The 20435-nt window shown below is 40.9% G+C and overlaps 1 protein-coding gene across 1 annotated transcript; it reads left to right on the forward strand.

Annotated features, from left to right (window-relative positions):
• The first annotated feature begins 392 nt into the window (after positions 1-392).
• Positions 393-14963, forward strand: atad1a (ATPase family AAA domain containing 1a). The gene is made up of 10 exons (XM_087848893.1): positions 393-445; positions 851-1051; positions 1325-1423; positions 1495-1615; positions 4435-4635; positions 5330-5436; positions 5878-5967; positions 6587-6637; positions 6880-7052; positions 10509-14963. The coding sequence occupies exons 2-10, from the start codon at positions 878-880 to the stop codon at positions 10636-10638; spliced, it is 1146 nt and encodes a 381-aa protein (XP_087705019.1). The 5' UTR covers positions 393-445; positions 851-877; the 3' UTR covers positions 10639-14963.
• Positions 14964-20435: the final 5472 nt, after the last annotated feature.

Here is a 20435-nt window from a genome sequence, read left to right on the forward strand (position 1 = left end):
ATTTCACCCAAGAGCAAAAAATACTGTAGAGTCTTTTAAAACCGTGAAAAAAGAGATTATGTGATTGGTTATTATAAATTATGTTAGCTACAGTATTCCATGATGCTGCTGACATTTTTGTACAAAATATATGTAAAGCTATTCTTTTTATAAATGTAAGCTTTTACTCAGTTCAATCAACATGTCCACAACTGACTTGCCAAAACTACAAATGTTATTTCAAGGCTCTTACCTTTCCCGTGGGGAGTAATAAGGACTACTATTTCTGCAGCACTGTAAATGCTGCCCATGCTACTGATGCGTGAAATAACTGCGTGGACGTTCTGCCATCCAGTGGCTAACTCTGTGAACTCCTCATCGTGCTTTCTGGAACTAAAGTGTTTGTTCCTACCCGGACGTCAACGGTTGTTGCACCGTGAATGCATTTTCGTTACGTTCCCGTTTTGTAAGTGTCACTATTTTGTCTTTTATATTATAGTAAAGGTTACGTTTAAGCGTAGGACACGTAGCAAGGGTGAGACGTTTTATTTCGCGTGAGGTCAAAATTTCACGATGTTACAAATAGTTTGCTGCTTTCAAGTTGAAGCTCTAGCCTGTTAGCGTTAGCTTCCCCGGAGAAGCTAACCTGCGAATTGAGTTCATTTATTCCAATAAAAATGTAAACCATGAATGTAATTTATTTACTGAAATAGCGACATTGCGTTTGCATAAACAGGACCCGCAGTCCTAGCTTAGGCATCATAAACCGAATACAAGTGAGAGCTTGTTTAGCCTTATAAAAGGCGAGAGCTGTAATTGACCTTATGTGGTTGTAATAACTTTGTTTGTATATTTCCACCTCGTTATCCAGCCAATGGATTGACATCAGCCATCAGAGATGCTGCTAAAAGATCTGCCCAGGGAGGCCCTGATGCGGCCGTTGTCTAGGAATGAAGTGGTTGGCATGTTGTTCAGGTTGACCGTCTTTGGTGCCGCCACGTACTACAGCATCAAATGGGTCTTAGATGCAATGGATCCTACCTCCAAACAGAAAAACCAAGCCAAGAAGAGGGTATGTCATGCATCAGCACACATTATAAACACGCAATCTGTACAATACCGTGAGCTCAAGGTTGATGCTGTTATTGAACAGTGTTAAAGAAATGCTGCCAAGGTCAGGCGTTTTTCCTGGCTTATAATGCAGCAAGCACTATCTGTTCTTGTACATTCAAAGCATGATGTAAAGATGCTTTGAGATAAAAAAAAGAAAGATTGGCTTAGTATTGTGCACAATGTCTGTTATCGTTTTGTGTCTTCAGCTAAGAAGTGTTTCTTGACCCTTCAGGCAGAGCAGCTGATGAAGAGGATTGGTGTCGAGGGGGTCAGACTTACAGAATATGAGATGAACATCGCATCTCATCTAGTTGATCCACAAACTATGAAGGTAACGGTTGTAATCATCAGTCTTTTTTTTATGTTGCTCAGAGATTTATGAATAACTTCACCTTCCTGCAGGTATCCTGGAGAGATATTGCAGGTCTGGATGAAGTTATCAATGAGCTTCAAGATACAGTCATCCTGCCCTTTCAGAAGAGACACCTTATGGCGAATTCCAAACTATTTCAGCCTCCCAAAGGTACCACAGCATGAAATCTAATCTAATCTGGAACTGATCAGATTTTACGCTGACTCTTTAAACAGGAACTCTTGTGCTTTTTATTATTTCCTGTCATGTTGACGATAAGGACAGTGTACATGCAAGCATTCCTTCAGACTTCTCTAAATACTGCTATAAGTGCTGACAAAGGATGAACTGAGGGGCTGCACCAAGATTCTGTATAAGATAAATAAGCCTTATTTTTAACTGTGTCATACAGTGCTACTGTAGTAGTGTCTGTGGTCCAGCTGCAGAGACATTTAATCTTCATGTTCCCTTTAAGGAACATAGAAGGTTCAAATTTGACATACAGAGATAAAATATAACAAGGTTAAAACTGTTAAAATTAGATATTTTTTTTAAATTAGTTTTTGGGAGTGGAAAGCTCGTTCATTATGTAATTCATTGGTTAATGCTAACTAACACCTCCTGACATTCAGTTCTGTTGTAGCCAGAGGACTGACAGACACTAATAGAAGAGACCATAGAGCTATATTTTTGTTTTCAGGTAAAACCAAATTTAACTCTCTGTGGAGGATTGATATTTTCCAAAGTATAATGGATTATTACTCTGAGTTTTCAGTTTTGCTGTGTGAGTTGAAGAAAATGACAATTTGGCAAGCAGTTGAGTCAAAACCCCCTAATGCAGAGAGACACATCTCAGACAAGTTGAGTTCATCTGGCGCAGACTGGTTTCAAAGTATCTAGTTTTATAGCCTAAATGAGAACACAGTTATTTGCACATTTCTGCCAATCTTTCGGAGAGTGATTGCAGTCAGACTGCGATTATTTGGAAATCGGCCACCAAGCGACCTGAGCAAACCCTTGCAATCAAGAGCAGTCACTGTAAGTACTTGCAATTGGTCCCCAAATGCTAAAAAAATCACTGTAGTCATTAAGCAAACACCAAGCTTTCTTGGTTGCAAGGAGGTTGCCATCTAGGGCTGAGTATCGTCACTGATTTCTAGAATCGATTCAATTCCGATTCAATTTAATTCGATTCGATTAGATTTGAATCTGGGAAATTTTGACAGTCAGAAATATTATAATTCAGATCAGTACATTTACATATTTTTGTATCTATAAAAAGGAAGCTGACACACGCAAGACTTTATCAAAGGTGTGAACATCACAGCAGATGCCTTTGTGTCAAAGTAGCTGAAGATAAAACACAGAAAAACATGAAGGTGATTTTCCTGGCCTGGATTTTATAAAAATATTCTGCAGTAGATCAAAAACGAAAGAAAACCATTAATCAACACATGAACATTACCTCTGAAGTTACAGCGGTTTTATTAGAGACACGGCTAAGCGTTTTGCATTTTGCATAATTTTAAAAAGTTTAAATTTGTTCAGTATTGAACGGCAGAAATTGGGTTATCTTTTCGGAAGTATATAAAACGAAAAGAAAAAAAACGTCGGCCGACAGCGCTGTAAATAACGGTAGACTTGTGCATAACATGCAAGCGAATAATGCAGAAAACAGCACAGAGAGAGAGAGAGAGAGAGCTGTGCATCGTGGTCGAAGCAAAACAGTAAAAGTCAGAGTGAATTCATGACGATGTTTATGTGAAGCCTAGTTTGGATCTTCTTTTGCTGCTGGTTCGGTCGATATTCGGCCGGCAGATCAGAATCAGCGAGCTGTCGGCTTTCAGCCCGACTGTGAGAAAGGCGACATCTAACTGATTCTGATCTGTGGGTTACGCTGTGTGTTTAAGTCTTTGTGCAGAATCCGTGTTCCTGCTCTCATTTACTGTCTTAGCTGTTTGGTGGTTGTTGAGATTTCACCTGAGATTCTGGCATTTTGGGAAAAATAAATTTATATTAAAAAATCGATTCAGGATTTTAATGAATCGATTTTACGTTATCCAAGCCAGAATCGATTTTAATCGATAAATCGATTATAAAAACCCACCCCTATTGCCATCCCATTTCTACTCTGGTGTGACTGAGCCATTGTGTGAATGGGATTTGGTTTTTCTAGTCATTCAGAAATCTTACTGTAAATGCAGTATAGCTTTCTATAACCTTGTTCTTTGTCTATTTTACTTTGTTTCTAGTGAGCTGTGTGTTAAGTTGAGATTAGTCAGTTGCCCAGTGAAGATTTGTGGATGTTCAGGATCATGAACTCAAGTTTAAAAACCTTCAAATTACCCTTAAGTTCATCATGAAAAATCAGAATCTGTAGCTCTGTAAGAATGAGAACAAAGTTACTGTTAGATTTTAAATGTCCTTTTCCCCCATCATGAACATTAATGTGGATTTGCATCAAAAACTAGCTAACATGAAATTACCTTCTAAAACTGTGGTTATAATTTTCTAAGTTTGTATTTTTGCCTAATCACTGTCAAAATATCTACCCAGTGAATAGCACTGTGTTATACCTGCCAAAAAAAGCAGGATTTATCCACTTGGCAGCGTGACAGTGAAGGATCACTAAGAGGAATGTTTTGCTTTCTGTGGATAGTCTGTACACATAGCTTCAGGATGAGTCAACCTCCAAAATTAGCTGCTTTGGGAATCGAGTTCAGTCTCTAGACTTCAGGCTTTGTTTGTATCACATCATTTAAAACAAACCAAAAGGAAAAAAATGCTTCTGGGACGAGATCGAGCCAGATTTGATACACGTGTTGCAAATGTCAGTGCAGTTGCCAGTGAAGGTTAAAACGAGTCAGGTTAAAATTACAAAGTCTATAAACTGCAGAAGTGAGAGTAAAAATCTGTTTTGTTTTCATTCAGCTATTACAAGATGTGATGAGAATCACCATATTTTAATTCTTTACTTTTCGTCCTCTCAGGTGTTTTATTATTCGGTCCTCCGGGCTGCGGTAAGACTATGATTGCCAAGGCAACTGCCAGAGCGTCGGGATGCAGGTTTATCAACCTTCAGGCCTCCACGCTGACCGACATGTGGTACGGCGAGTCACAAAAGCTGACTGCGGCAGTCTTCTCGTTAGCTGTCAAAATTCAGCCTTGTATTATCTTCATCGATGAGATTGGTAAGCTTCATTTGCAGGACGCATGTCAAAAGTGTAGAATGTTAGTTTATTGCACTAGTGGATGTGAGCTAGCTTCATTTTCATTCATTCAGATATGACAGATATTGTTTAATATGCATTACATTCTTTACATGGTTTCTAAGTGGATTTGACCTTGTGATCGATATTGCAGTGCCTACAATAGCTGTAATTTAAACAGAATCTAAACTGTATCTACGGGTGATCGCGGCTCAAGAGTTGGGAGTTCGCCTTGTAATCGGAAGGTTGCCGGTTCGAGCCCCGGCTTGGACAGTCTCGGTCGTTGTGTCCTTGGGCAAGACACTTCACCCGTTGCCTACTGGTGGTGGTCAGAGGGCCCGTTGGCGCCAGTGTCCAGCAGCCTTGCCTCTGTCAGTGCGCCCCAGGGTGGCTGTGGCTACAATGTAGCTGCCATCACCAGTGTGTGAATGGGTGGATGACTGGATATGTAAAGCGCTTTGGGGTCCTTAGGGACTAGTAAAGCTCTATACAAATACAGGCCATTTACCATCTTGCCTTTTTGTTAATCTTGTTAAATTAATGAGTTCAATATAAATACGTTAGCCGAGTCCTAGCCACTCATTGCCCCACATACTGTGTCATAGTCACTGCTGCAGAGCTGTCCAAGTTAGCAAGATTAGTCTTGTGTAAATGTTTTCTATGTGCTGCATGTTAGAATCATTTCTAAGGAATCGCTCCAGCATGGACCACGAGGCCACAGCCATGATGAAAGCCCAGTTCATGAGCCTATGGGATGGCCTGGACACCTCATCAACCACCCAGGTAACACAACCAGAATGCTTTCTTATACTGTAATGCAGCGGTCCCCAACCTCCGGGCCTCGGACCGGTACCGGTCCGTGAGTCGTTTGGTACCGGGCCGCAAGAGTTGAGGCTCAGGTGTGAAATGTATAGTTTTCAGGGTTTTTATCGGTTTTCAGCGTTATTTTGTTTTCCTTTTTATCGTTTACTCGGTTTTCCTGGGTCTTTTCACGTGTGTTATGAATAAATTTTATTTTTTGCGGTACCGGTACTAGTTTTATTTTGTTGTATTTATCCGCGACACCTTAAAGGCCGGTCCGTGAAAATATTGTCAGGCATAAACCGGTCCGTGGCGCAAAAAAGGTTGGGGACTGCTGCTGTAATGCAATTACCAGAAAGAATTGCAATGCAGCAGGTAGTTCCTGTGAAATAATGTATTAAAACTGTGATTCTCAAAATTTAGGTTATGGTGATGGGAGCCACGAACAGGCCGCAGGACGTGGATCCAGCCATTCTCCGCAGGATGCCCACAACTTTTCATATCGGCTTGCCAGTAAGATGTGTGCAAATACACAAGGAGGCTTTATTCTGTCTACAGTTATGTCCATATATTTTTTATGGTTTTTACCCCTCAACCATAAAAGGCTGATAGGGGATTATTGTCACCCCAACAGGTAAGCAGGCAGGGTGGACACCCAAGTTTGTGAGTGCAATAATTTCTGAATAAGGCGATGTAGGATTTTGAAATTCAAACTTTAGGTCCATCTACTACAAATCTCAGACAAGTTTGAATTTCAGTGACCTCAAGATCAAGGCCAGAGGCCAAGCTTTCTGATAATCTTGTGAACACCATGGAAGAATCTACTAGGAGCCTGAGGGGTAGTGTACCTAAAAAACCAGCGCATGTAATATCCAGTAGGGATTCACTGGCTTCTGATAACCCCAAAAAAAATCCCTGAAAATGAGTTCACCCCTCATCTTAGAGACCTCAAACTCAACACTGCAGCTGTACCTCTGCCAGGTTTGAAATGGATCAGATGAACACTTGTCAAAGTTGGAGAACAGCGGAGGAAGCACATGCAAACATTCCTGAATTTATACAGGAGATGTATGATGATAGGCTAGACAGCAATTTACTTTGCTAATACGAACGACTGTCCTCTCCTTTTCAGAACACAAGGCAGAGAGAAGACATCCTGAGACTCATCTTGGCAGGAGAAAACGTAAGATGGTTTCTTTTTATCTTTATCAACAGCAGAAGAAATTGTTCAGCTCTGCTGTTATCTTGTTCCATTATCATAGACTCATTTCACACCTGTATTTCCACTGTCACTTCACGTTAAAATGAATCAGATCACCCATGATTAGTCGGCATTTGATTGGCAGCAACAAGCACAGTTCAAAGATTAGTGACAGCTCAATTCTGTATAATCATCTCACATTGCTTGACGTCTTTTCTGCTCAGCTGAGCAACGCAATCAATCTGAAGGAGATTGCTGAGAAGACAGAAGGCTACTCTGGGAGTGACCTCCGGGAGCTCTGCCGCGACGCTGCCATGTACCGAGTACGCGACTATGTCCGCAAGGAGCAGATGAGGCAGATCGCTCAGCAGCTGCAGGGCTGCCAGGAGGAAGAAAGGTATGACTCATATTCAGACACCCACAAGATTTCATAGCACTTGTGTTCACTGAGCTTCAGTGACAGTTTGTGACTAGACCAGGCTGTTTGTTTGATTTTTAAAGCACATATTACATTAAGTGCTGTTTGTACTGGTACACAGCCTCACATTCAACTGTACCATTACATCCAGTTTTCTTCACAAATATTCACACTTCAAGACCGCTCAATAGTAGTGATTATAATACGACATAAAAGGAAGGATGATGTTAATTAGAATGACTACATCCCGACTCCTTACATACACAACTGTCAGAATCGCACAGTACTGTACAGTACTAAACTAGGCGCTGTTAGAAATGGATGACTGGTTTTTATTATCTGAGCATATATAAAAGACTTATAGAAAAGATTTGTGAAAATATCTGATCTGGGTAAGCCTTTGTTCAGCTGTTGCTAAGCGACTACTGAAACCACTGTTGGTGCAAGCCATTGTTGCTGAAAGAGTATTTTTAACTTTTAAGTGTTGAGAACTCTGAGCAAAAGCATTCATGGCTCTTTCCAATTATAAAACCAAGGAGAAGCATCTGAAGGTGATGGTGAAGTGAAGGCTCTGAGCTGCATCACTGTAGTTCTCAGTAATCATTGCGATAGTGAAATCACATATTTAGGGGCCTTCCAGTTTCAGTGTGCACATTAACTCTTAGTACGTGGAGTATGCAGTGTGTTTGCAACAGAAGTTTACATCTTATCTCATTCAGTCAGTTTGCATCCTGTAAGATAAATCTTTTACAATCAGTGACAGATTTTGTGAAACATCAGGCCTTGGGGTGCAGAATCCAGCACTCTGGAAGGCTTTGGGAAATGTGAAGGAGGGCATACATTTTGGACTTTAAATTGAATTTTAATTGAATTTAGATGGGAGTGGGGGGCTTACACTGGATCCGCAGTATAAATATATAAATAAATAACAATAAAAGGAGATTTTCTGTAAATTAACAAAAACTTTCTGCTTCATAATTAAAGGAATGAGCTATCAGGAATTTTAGTGTGATTTTACACATGTATTTCATACAGTTTAAGCCCAAAGAGTTGTGCTCTTTCATTAACCTTCAGCAGCAGCATTTCTGTATTATGTAGAAAACAGAGCTGTACTGTTAAACTGGGGTTTAGGTTTTTCCTTTTTTCCCTTTATAAAGATATCTCTGGGAATAAAGGTGCAGGTAAACTTCTTTACACTGACAGAAAGGGGCCCAGTTCAGCTCAAACTGAGCTGTATGTATTGTAAAACAACAAAAACAAAACACTTTATAGTTATTTTTTATTCTATAGCAAAGAGAGCATATGTAAGTGTCTACATTTTGTTTGTGAAACCTTTGGAATTTTCCATGACCTAAAACATGAGATTTGAACAAAAGTCACAAAATTAGAAAAACACATTTCAAATTATTTTTGTATTTATTAAAGAAAATGATCCACTGTTGCAGATCTGTGAGGGGGGAAAGTATGCGTGCTTTCAGTTAGGGGTGGGCGATATAAACGATATACGATAGAAATGATATAAATTTGGCCAACGATAGAGATTTTGACTATATCGCTCTATCGCGATAGCGCATGTTGATGATGTCATCAAGCTGCGCCTGTTTTGGTCGAAAGCATCGCAGCGGCTAAAACCATTATCATTTGCAAATTATGGCGGGCGACAGTCACAGCAAAGAGATGAAGCACTTTTGAAATATGGGGAAAGCCAAAAACTGCGCTTCCTCCACTTCCGTAACATTGATTCATTAATGTTGAATTCTCTCGCAGCTGCTCTATTCCCATGTTGTTGCAGTATATTAATAACTAACCTCGTATTGTGGATGAATAATCTCAGTTGTTCTCCTGACTGAAGTTTGGCCCGTGTATAGCATCCTGCTATGCGATTGCATTTGTCCCTAACCACCAGAATCCCTCACGTTAACTTTTAATGAGTGGAAAAAAGTTGGCGTTCATCCTCCAGCTTCACTGTGCTAATGTTATGCTAGCATAGCTGTGTCACTAGCAATCACATAGCACAACATTATATACCAGGTAGTCCAACTTTAGTAACCCTGCAAACGCCACTGCTGTTTAGTTTTCTGTCTTCATTTATGTTGGTAGCAGAGGTGGAAACTAGCGAGCTAACTTCCTGTTAACTTCTAACTGTTAAATTTAATAAATTCTGTTTTCATGGATTCATGGATGTTAAACTTAATTGTTACACCCAATCAAGCAGCAACGCTGATGATTTAATTAAAGATGAAAGAATTTAGACCGTTTTTAACTCTTAGTGTTCGTGAGTTTTGGACCCAGATTACTCCGCGAAGCTTTTTCACCACGGCAGCTGTAATGCTCTGACAATCCATCAAGCAGTGCAGATTACTAAAGTTGTACTAAAACATTTTTTAACAGATTTCTGCAGCCAAAATCGGTTTGAGGTCAGTAAGCACAACCAGAATTCATACATAAGGCACACTCTCGATTTTTGAGAAAATTAAAGGATTTTTAGTGTGGAAAATACGTTATACAGAAGAAAAGAATATATCGTGATATATATCGTTACCGCACGTGCTTCAAATTATATCGCAATATGAATTTTAGGCCATATCGTCCAGCCCTACTTTCAGTATTTGGTGTGACGCCCTTCTTCAAAATAGCTGCAGCAAACCATTTCTGGTAACTGTCGGTCAGCCCTGCACTTCCACTTGGAGGAAATTGAACCGATTCAAACGCCCAAAATAGTTTCATCTCGGGGTTGAGGTTTTCTCACAGCTGCTCAGACGCCGTCCACGTCTTTTAAGTTGAATGCAGTTGGATTCAGGCCTTCTTTCACCAGTCTGTGGTTGAAGTACATTCGTGCTAAGAGTTGGTGACGTACTGCGCGGCCCACTTTTTCTTCAGACCTCGGACAGATGTCCTGACATTTTCCATTACAATCTGACATTGAAATTCAAAATGTGTTGCTCCATCATGGCCCAGATGCTGCAAAACAGACACAAACCATGACAGGATGATTATGCTTCACAGATGGAATTAGGTTATTATGTTGGAATGCAGTGTTTTCCTCTCTTCTGACAGAAGAGATGGGTTTTTTATTTGAGCCCCAAAAGATGCTATTTTGGGCTCATCTGTCAACAAAACATTGTTCCAAAAGCCTTCTGGCATGTCTGTGTGATCTTTAGCAAACTGCTGACGGGCAGCAGTGTTCTCTTTGCAGCCCTGCCATGCACACCATTGTTGCTGGGTTTTCCCCTGATGGTGCCAATGTGAGAGATCAATTTTCTACTTTTAGGATTGAGTGTGGAAATCTGATGCTTCAGGTCATATTCATGTGGAAATCCATAACATTTCTCCTGTGACTCTAGTACATGCCGTACGCTGTGTGCAGTATAGAAGTATAAACCTGCTATTAGGCCTCTGTGCCTGACCTCTGATCTCTTGTGTCCTTGGCTCCAGACCTGTGGATGAGGAGCGGTTGCGACCAGTCACCCAGCTGGACCTCCTCTTCGGCCTGGACAAGATGAAGGAATCAAAGAAAGCCACAACCTTCATGCTACCCATCGTATCAGAGGTTGCTCTGGATTAAACACCATCTGTGGACCACTGAGGAAAAGCGAATTCTTCCAAGCTCTGTCCGCAGTGCGTTCCAACTCGCCAAGCTGAGACTCTGAGTGTTAGAGGTGTAGTTGAAAAAGGCAGCAGACAGACATGCTTTTCTTAAACCTAGTTTCCCAGACAGGGAGTTATTCTGAGCATGCTTATCTTAAAGGACACACGTCATGTGTACAGTTACAACATATTTTGAGTTATGAGGTCAGTCTCCTTTGAAAAGCACGCAAGGGCACTGTGACCGCTTGTTTCAGAAGAATACAAAGCAAAGACCATTTTAAAATCACCAAATGATCCTACCTGCTGTAAAGGATTCATACATAACATGATGATGATGTTTGGGGACTTCACTATGTGTTTTCAGATGAAGGTAATCCTTCAAGTTCCAAATCAGCTTTTACACCAATCTTTGGTTTTTGGGGGAGTAAAAAAAAGCAACCATCCAAATCACTGTACAGTCATTTATCCCAACACTCTGGAAGGAACATTTCAGCTTCACTTTGATGCTGTTGAGTCACACACAGCGCATGCTCTGCAAAAGTTCTTATATGATAGCAACGTGTCCAGCAAACACTAGGAATTTTAGCCTCAGTGTCCAGAGAAAGAGGCAGAATCAGACAGTTGTGCACGCTCTACTGTGTTACTCTTTAAAACAGAAGATTTTACTATTGGAAATCAATTCCACTTCCATTTTGCAACCTGTGTCGTCTTTATTGATCCCTGTCAGATGATAATGGAAGTAACTGTCACTTTGTTTTGGTTGATGTACTCATATTTCACATTTTATTTTCCAATGGCGAATTAACTTTTTTTTTGTTGTGGTTGTTGTTTTGGGGGTTTTGTTTTTGTTTTGTTAGGTGGTTGGTTGCATCCTTACCTTGGAAAGTAAGACGAGAATGCATATACCTCATTTGATCCTGTAGTTATGTATTACTCATGTACAGCTGTTGCTCCCAAGGAGCATTTTGAAGAATATTTCATTTGAAATTCTTTAAGATATAAATGTCGACTGCATGTTTTTAGATGTAAAATCAGCTCTTCTGTAAATGGCAACAAATTATGGTGTAACTGTAAGGTTCACAGGCATTTGGTGATGGAATTAGGGATATAATTTTGTAATTTGGCCACTGCGCACCACCACAGTGGGTTTGAAAGCACTGGTGATGTGATTAGAATGGTAATGGTAAATGGCCTGTATTTATATAGCGCTTTACTAGTCACTAAGCACCCCAAAGCGCTTTACATATCCAGTCATCCACCCATTCACACACTGGTGATGGCAGCTACATTGTAGCCACAGCCACCCTGGGGCGCACTGACAGAGGCGAGGCTGCCGGACACTGGCTCCACCAGTAGGCAACGGGTGAAGTGTCTTGCCCAAGGACACAACAAGCCGGGGCTCGAACCGGCAACCTTCCGATTACAAGACAAACGCCCAACTCTTGAGCCATGATCGCCGATCAGGTTTAACTGAGAGTGTTGTGCAACAGTGCTGCAAAACTATTTTAAAGCCATTTTAATGTTTTCATTTCCAAAAAGTAGGAGAAGCTGGGATATTTTTTCATTCATTTACAACAGTTATTGCACATTTTTAAACTCAAGCCTAAAAGAGACCTTTTTATTCTTGTGAAGAAAATGCCTGAGCATTTGGTCGTGGGGATTGCTTCTACACACACTGACCTCATTACTTGAAATTATGTTTGATGTTTTCATCCAGTACTGTGGCATTGTAACAAATAATAGGTCCTCTTTAAAAGCACATCATGGCCTCACTATTTCTCGCCAACATCACACTCTTAACTTCTGTTTTTCAGTCCTTTCTCCACTCCTCTTACCTGGCCTCTTTTCTTGTGAATTAGGTAAGCTTAGCCTGCTCACTGAGGAGGACGACTAAACGAAACGCAAGTCTAAGACAACAAAGATCTCTCGTGGCACTGTTAGAGCAGTCCTACGGGTGGCAATATTACCTCAGTAAACAGACTTTTGCTTCTTTTGGATCTGCCAGTCCAAAGAGTAGCTGAGGGCGAGTGGCACAGTTATCGCGTTGTTTTAAAAACCAAAACTTTGTCAAGCTTCTGAGAAAGCACCAGCAACTGGAGCTCCTGAACCCCAAACACAACCTTCACTCTTCTCTAAAAGCAATCTTTGTCTGTGTGTTGTTATTTACAAGGGACTCTGACATGTCTGAATGCAAATTGCAAAGCACTTACTCTTCATGTGTTCGAGGGTCACTGTAATAGAAAATACAGCTGTAGTGATGAGTGATGTGATCCAGGAGCAGCAATAAAAGAAGAATAATGACAATAATCATCATCTTGTAAATAAAAGTAGGAATGTATTTAATTGTTGGATCAACAGTCCGTCCTTTTCAGTAGATCTGTGGTTTGTAAAACTGGAAGCAAAATGTTGGGTTGGAGTTGAGGCCAAGATTGAATAAAGCTGAATGTGATGTATTCCTGTTCTTTATGCTGCTTTAATGTCTTTTTATCGTTTCCTCTTCAACCCAGAAAAAGGCCACGATGATTTCTCGTGGTTAATTTAGCCATTCGTGCTGGTAATGTGAGACTTGTCGGACTATCATTAGTGAGATCCTGTTATGGTGATCATTTTCACGTCCTGTTCTGCGCGTTATTTAATCAAACAGTGACAGCAGTTTCCACTGAACAACACATCCAGGTTACTTTATGGAGAGCATGGTTTTCACATCCAAATGCTTCCCATCAGCTGTCAGTAGGAAGTTGTTTCAAGTTATTCTGACTCCCTTTGTATCAAACTCTTTGTTTTTTTGCCGTATGCTCACAGCATGTGTTTATTGATCTATCTGTGGGTCTCGTACAGACCTCCTTCCCACACAGTCTGAGTAGGCCAGGGTATATTTGCCACTAAGCCACATGGTGGCGCAGTATCTTCACCATGCTGGTACTGAAGCAGTTGTTACCGACTTATTTTTTATTTAGAACAGTTTTATAACATTATGGTAGTACAATGAAACGGAGAAACTGGTTTGTTTCTCCCTCATTGGTTGATCTAGTGATAGTTGGATGTGTGTTGCTTTTGCTTGGAGCGCCTCAGGTGACAGTTAAAGGCCAAAATGTTGCCATGTGAACCAGTTATTGTGTCGGTGCTGCTCGAGCATCTTGGTTGCCTTTCGGGGAGAAAGGTGGCGCCGATCCAAATTCTTTCCGTTAGTGCAATATCACAGCAGATCCTTCGTCAGTCATGTTGCAGAAACGGTGCCCATGTCTTATGTGTGTGTGCCGAATATGAAAAATATCTTTAGTTACCCTGAGCATAAATAATATCTGTTGTTGACCAGCAGTTCCATTGTGTTTCTCTTTTAACATAAGCATATAAAATAAATGCTGCTTTTCACCTCAGTGTGAGTCTACTTCATCTTGTTGTGTGTCTCTACACACATACAGACAAACATCCCAATCTGGTGGCAAAAAAGCAGTCAACCTACTGGAAACCCTGATTTAGCCACTTTGTGCAAGCGTTTATACGATTTATTTAAGCGCGACGTAGATCTATCAAGTGAGGACTGTTTATACTCTTTTTTTTCTTATGGTCCAAAGAGCAGAAAAGCATAACATTTTGTCAGGTACTTCACTGGAAGTCTGAATTATCATAAACTGTTTGTAATTCTGTGGCTGTTCCAGTCAGTCTGTACCCTTTAGGCATGCAATAATAAGCCATTGTTGGCCATAATCAAGCTCCTGCTCTTTTCACTCTGTTGCTGTTTACTCTAGCTTTATTGCCATCGTCTAACAACTTGCATCTCTTATGTCTACTTTTCAGGACTTTGACAGCCAAACAGTTTTAAAATTACATCTGAGTTTTAATGGATGTCCAGATAGTTTCTGAAAGGTCATGAAACTGGAATTATCCACATATGAGTACGATGCAAAATCTTATCCAGTGAGTGAATAAAAGGTTTTCAAAGTTTCCATATGGCTGCTAGTACATAACAATTATCCTACTTTCAGCTGCCCTCTCATCTCAAGGGGTCACCACAGCAGGGAGCACAGCATGTTTGAATTGGCAGAGTTTTACACTGGATGCTCTTCCTGACACAATCCCAAACGGGATTTGTGTTGACAGCCTTTAGCTTGTCACGTGATCGTGTTAAGCGCTACACTAACTGTATAGTTACTTAACACTAAACGCTACACTTAGACTTGTCGTCGAGCTGAGGGCAAGTGGAAAAAGGACAAACTACAAGTCTCTCACCCCAACCGGTCGCAGCAGATAGCCCCGCCCCTCCCTGACCCTGGTTCTGCCGGAGGTTTCTTCCTGTTAAAAGGGAGTTTTTCCTTCCCACTGTCGCCAAAGTGCTTGCTCATAGGGGGTCATATGATTGTTGGGTTTTTCTCTGTATCTATGAAGCACCTTGAGGCCACTTTTGTTGTGATTTGGCGCTATATAAATAAAATTGAATTGAATTGAATTGAAGTGTCATTCCAGATGCTGAAGGACTGTTGGCGTCAATATCAAAGAACTGTAAAAGATGCCAAAAGAAAACACTTATCTGACATTATTTTGTCAAACTGCCACAACCCGCGTGTTTTATTTAAAACTATTAACTCTGTTCTTAATGCACCATATACTGACTGTATCGAGCCCTCATCAGAAGCCTGTGAAAATTTTTTACACTTTTTTTATTGGGAAGGTCTCCACAAGGGCTCAAATCTCTCCTCAAGTCTCTGTTTCCTGCTCTGCTGTCTTTGACAGGTTTGAGCCTGTGACTCTGTCCTTTTTAAAGGAGACTGTTGGTCATCTTAAGCCTGCAGGGTCTCCAAATGATGCTGTCCCTCCTCGACTTTTAAAAGAGGTGTTACCTACAGTTGGTCCTTTGGTTCTTGAGCTGGTAAACCATCGTCTGATGTCAGGTGTTGTCCCTAAAGATTTTAAACATGCAGTAGTCAAACCCCTGATTAAAAAACCTGCTCTTGATCCTACGGTTCTTGCAAATTACAGGCCTATCTCCAAACTACCTTTTCTTTCCAAAATTCTTGAAAAGGTAGTTTACAGCCAAATAATGGCCTTCCTGGAAAAGCAATCTGGTTTTAAACCCTTTCATAGCACTGAATCAGCCCTTTTAAAAGTTTTTAATGACAAATTTTTAGCGACTGACGCTGGGGACTGTGTTGTTCTTGTGCTTTTAGATTTGACAGCTGCGTTTGATACCGTGGATTATGCCATTTTATTCTCTCGTTTGGACCACAGGGTGGGCATTAGGGGCACAGCACTGGAGTGGTTCAGGTCCTACTTGGCGGGGCGAACTTTTTGTGTCAGCCTCGGTGACACTGGCTGTATCCCAATTCAGGGTCTGCAGCCTTAAAGTACGCAGCCTTAACGGTCCTCAAGGGCGCGTACTTAAAGACCGCTAAGGCCGGAAGTGCGAGGCTTGTGAAATGGGACGGTCTAGCCTCCGTTGCGCTGCCCAGGTTGCCTAGCAACCAGGATACTAACAGCTGGAAACGTTTCATACAGCTTTGTTTGACAGAAATGAAGGAGAATAATCTTTTGTTCATTTGTTTGTTTCTACATGAGCTTTGATCATTCTCTGATTAAGCTCAGCTATTGAACGGTGTATATTTTAAAGTAAAGGCTTTAAAACCAAGTTAGTACAAACGTCACTAATGTCACATAACTTTGCTGACATGTGGCCAACAGGAATATTTTAATGTTCTTCGTTATTAAACATTTGCACATAAATAAGTGACATAAATTACTTACTTAAAGTTTACTCTTCGGGCGCCCCTCGTCTGCCATTTTTTTTCCGGCAAAATTATCCACACCCACCGCCGCGCTATGCATTCTGGGATATGTTGGGCCACAAAGTCTACACCGCCACGTCCTTAAAATTCAGGGAAATTAAGGACGCATTTGAGGGCCACATTTCGAGCAGCCTTCGAATTGGGACAGCCTTCGTCGCGTCGCTGTGACGTAATCGGCCTTAAAATGCGGCCTTTAAGGCTGCAGACCCTGGATTGGGAGACAGCCTATGCATCGTCCTCCGCTCCCCTCTTGTGTGGTGTCCCACAGGGCTCAGTTCTAGGCCCCCTCCTCTTCTCTTTATATCTGCTTCCTCTTGGTTCTGTACTGAGAAAACACGGCATTACTTTCCACTTTTATGCTGATGACTGTCAGATCTATGTCCCTCTAAAGAAAAAAGGCAGATACCTTACACAGCCATTACTTCCGTGTCTCGATGACATTAAGGCTTGGATGTCTGTTAACTTTTTAAGATTCAATGATAAAAAGACAGAAGTGATGGTTTTTGGTAGCCCCACTGAGACCCCCAATGTGTATGTAGATTCCCTGGCCCAGTATGTTAAGCCAACTGTCACAAACCTGGGGGTCAAAGTGGACTGTGAACTGAAGGCAGTGGTAAAATCTAGCTTCTTTCAGCTCAGGCAGCTGCAAAAATAAAGCCAATTCTTTCACGGCAGCACTTTGAGACAGTGATCCTCGCCTTTGTTAGCACTCGGCTGGATTACTGTAATGCACTTTATATTGGGGTCAGCGCATCATATATTAGTCATCTACAGAGGGTGCAAAATGCCGCAGCTCGTCTTTTAACTGGCACTCGAAAGTTTGAGCACATTTTCCCTGTTTTAGCTTCACTTCACTGGCTGCCCATTTCTTTTAGGATTCATTTTAAAATTCTTTTATTTACTTGTAAAGCTCTCCATGGCCTCGCCCCATCTTATCTCTCTGAGCTGCTACAGCCTTATACACCCACCCGCTCTCTCAGGTCAGCTGATCAGCTGCTCCTGAAGATACCCAGGACTGGGCGTGAACTTAGAGGAGATCGTGCTTTTGCTGTAGCAGCTCCAAAACTGTGGAACGAGCTTTAGAGATTAGACAGGCCAGTTCTTTATCTGTTTTTAAGTCACTCTTGAAAACCCACCTCTTTACCCTGACCTTTGACACCACGTGAGATGTTGGTTTTTATTTTTATTTTAGTTGTTTTTAGATGATTCGATGCGGTTTTATCTTGTTTTTGTTTTAAAATAGGGCTGTTTTAATTTTATGTTTTATGTGTTTTATTTATTTATTTTGCTGTTTTCTGTTATTCTATTGGTTTAACTTATTTTCTGTACAGCACTTTGTTCCTGTGCTGGGTATTTTAAAGTGCTTTATAAATAAAATTGGAACTGTAGCCTAGTGCATAATAACCCACTGCTAGACACCCTCAGAACTCAGACTGCACACACACACACAGAGTTGAAGTGGATGGATGCTTTGCCACATTCCCAGACGAGGCGTCCGGATTATAACCCTAAAATTTAGCCCTGACCTTTTTTTTTAGCAGCACCATGAGGCTGACATTTTGTGTTTTGTGTGAAATCTCTTGACACTTATTGATGGATTGCTGAACTTTACTAATAATAATGGATTGCATTTATATAGCGCTTTTCAGGGCCCTCAAAGCGCTGTACAATGCCACTATTCATTCACTCTCACATTCACACACTGGTGGAGGCAGCTACGGTTGTAGCCACAGCTGCCCTGGGGCAGACTGACAGAAGCGAGGCTGCCATATCGCGCCATCGGCCCCTCTGGCCAACACCAGTAGGCGGTAGGTGAAGTGTCTTGCCCAAGGACACCACGACCGAGACTGTCCAAGCCGGGGCTCGAACCGGCAACCTTCCGATTACAAGATGAACTGCCAACTCTTTGAGCCACGATCGCCCAGATACTGGACATACCTTAGATGATTTCTAAAAATACTGATACTCCTGTACATCTTTATCTACTATCATTTCTTTCTTTCTTTTTTCCTGCAAATGTAATGACTTTACCATCAACCTTACTGAGGCTGTCACGAGTTTTATTTAAAAAAAAATAAAAATTTAAAGCTAGCATGCAGTTTTTATGTATTATTTGAAAAGACAGTATAGATTGGTCGAGGTTTTCCTGGCTTCAGCCATTAAACACAGTTTGATTAAAGTTTTACCTGAAATCAGGTGTAGTGGTTTTTCCTCCATGTGCAGGAAACTGGGACCATAGAATTTTCAGTCAAGTTACTTAACCTCCTAGGACCTGGCGCCCACATATGTGGACATCACATTTTGGGTTATTTAGACCAAAATACTCATTTTTGCTCTACAAGGGCCTGATATCCACTTACGAGGACATTATACTGCCACTGTCCTATCAAAATTTTAAACAAATATCCTCATATGTGGCTCTTATTTTTCTTAAAAACAAAAATAAGATAAAAAAAAATCTGGTAATTCTTTGTTTTTACATCCATCGGGCTCCAATATACCCAAATATCAAAGAGAAATTAAAAATGCATGCCATGGAAGAGCTCGGGTCTTAGGAGGTTAAAGATGGACGTAATTACAAATCACAAAATTATGTAGTTCATTAAATGTGCGTGTTAAATGTCCATCCTGCCTTGTATCAATAGCTCAAGTGTAAGGCCAACAGATGCCATCAGAACTGCCTGAGAGCAAGATAATAAAGTAACTCCACATATCACATTGAATAAGATAAAAATTAAAGACATCGCTATTTCAGTGTCATAAGAGACCTGCAGCTCAAGAAAGGATGTGTCAGTGAGCGGACGCACCTGAACTGAAAACAAATGATTACTACACAAAGCTGCAACTTAAGACATGAACAATCTCAGACTCTATCCATCCTTCAGTGCTCAAAATACCCTCCACCCAGGGTAGATCCCAGCAAACTACATGTGGGCCAACATGCTGCGAAGTATTTAGCAAGAACATCTTTTATTTAAATGTGACCTTCCCAGACTCTTCACTAACCAAACACAATAAGCATAAAAGGAAGCTCGAGTTTAGTCTATAGATAACAGACTCTCATGTATTCTCCTTTTATTCCAGTAACCTTTAAAATAGTTGTTAATATATATTGAAAACAGGGAAATGTTCTCTCTAAAAACTATAGGGTTCAACCTTTTGTGTGTGTGTAGTGGAGTAGTCCTGCTGGATGAAGTAGCCTTTCACTTCCAAGAAACAATCCACTTTCCTAAATATAAAGCATAGCTGAATGCTGCTTTGACCTTTTTCTGCTCGGCTCACGCCAATTGCAGACTCACTCACCAGAATGTATGATATCAAAGCAGTGTTCAGCAAAGGTCACGCCAAGCCCATCTGTAGTATTTAACTCCTCAACTCCGACTATTGTTTGGGAACTCCTGACACAATCGAGTAAGTGAAGTTTATTTATCTAAAGGAAAGTCGATTTTAACCAATAGCAATGGCTGCTGGTGTTTTCACCTTGCATCTCCAAGATATGCAGCCACAGGCGTCTATGGAAGAAATATAGTATCATCAGAATTCAACTATTTTTAGACATTGAATTTATAACACTGAATTTTTATGCTCCAAATTTTCCTGCAAAAATTTCACCTGCAAAAATTCACCTGCAAAAGTGATGAACTTGAATCACCCAAGCCAGAACAATCAGCACTAGATCGAGTCTAGCGGCTCTCAGCCAATTAAATTACGCTCTTTGATCACATGACACCGTTAGCCAGCAGTGTGTCTCCTAAAAGAGAGCTGTTTAAAGGTGAGTGATTAAGTTTTTCTCCTAAATAGAGATCATTACAGAACGCCTAGTCCTACTTAAAATCCCATTCATTTTTCTTTCATTTTATCATCTACTCGAACTAAGGAAAACGTTTGACTAACTCAAAGACAATTTCCACACCTCTCCTGCCTGTCTGCAGAGGCAGTTTTGAATTTAGGAGCAGCAAGATGGCAGCGGCAAACCCTGGCGGTTCTCTGGTAA

This window comes from Neolamprologus brichardi, chromosome 12 (genome assembly GCF_056152115.1).
Source record: "Neolamprologus brichardi isolate AB-2024 chromosome 12, ASM5615211v1, whole genome shotgun sequence".
NCBI classification, from domain to species: domain Eukaryota; kingdom Metazoa; phylum Chordata; class Actinopteri; order Cichliformes; family Cichlidae; genus Neolamprologus; species Neolamprologus brichardi.

Coding starts and splice junctions, on each gene's coding strand:
- atad1a (XM_087848893.1), top strand. CDS start 878: ATGCTGCTAAAAGATCTGCCCAGGGAGGCCCTGATGCGGCCGTTGTCT. Junction 1,424..1,494: donor TTGATCCACAAACTATGAAG/GTAACGGTTGTA, acceptor ACCTTCCTGCAG/GTATCCTGGAGAGATATTGC. Junction 6,638..6,879: donor TCATCTTGGCAGGAGAAAAC/GTAAGATGGTTT, acceptor TTTTCTGCTCAG/CTGAGCAACGCAATCAATCT.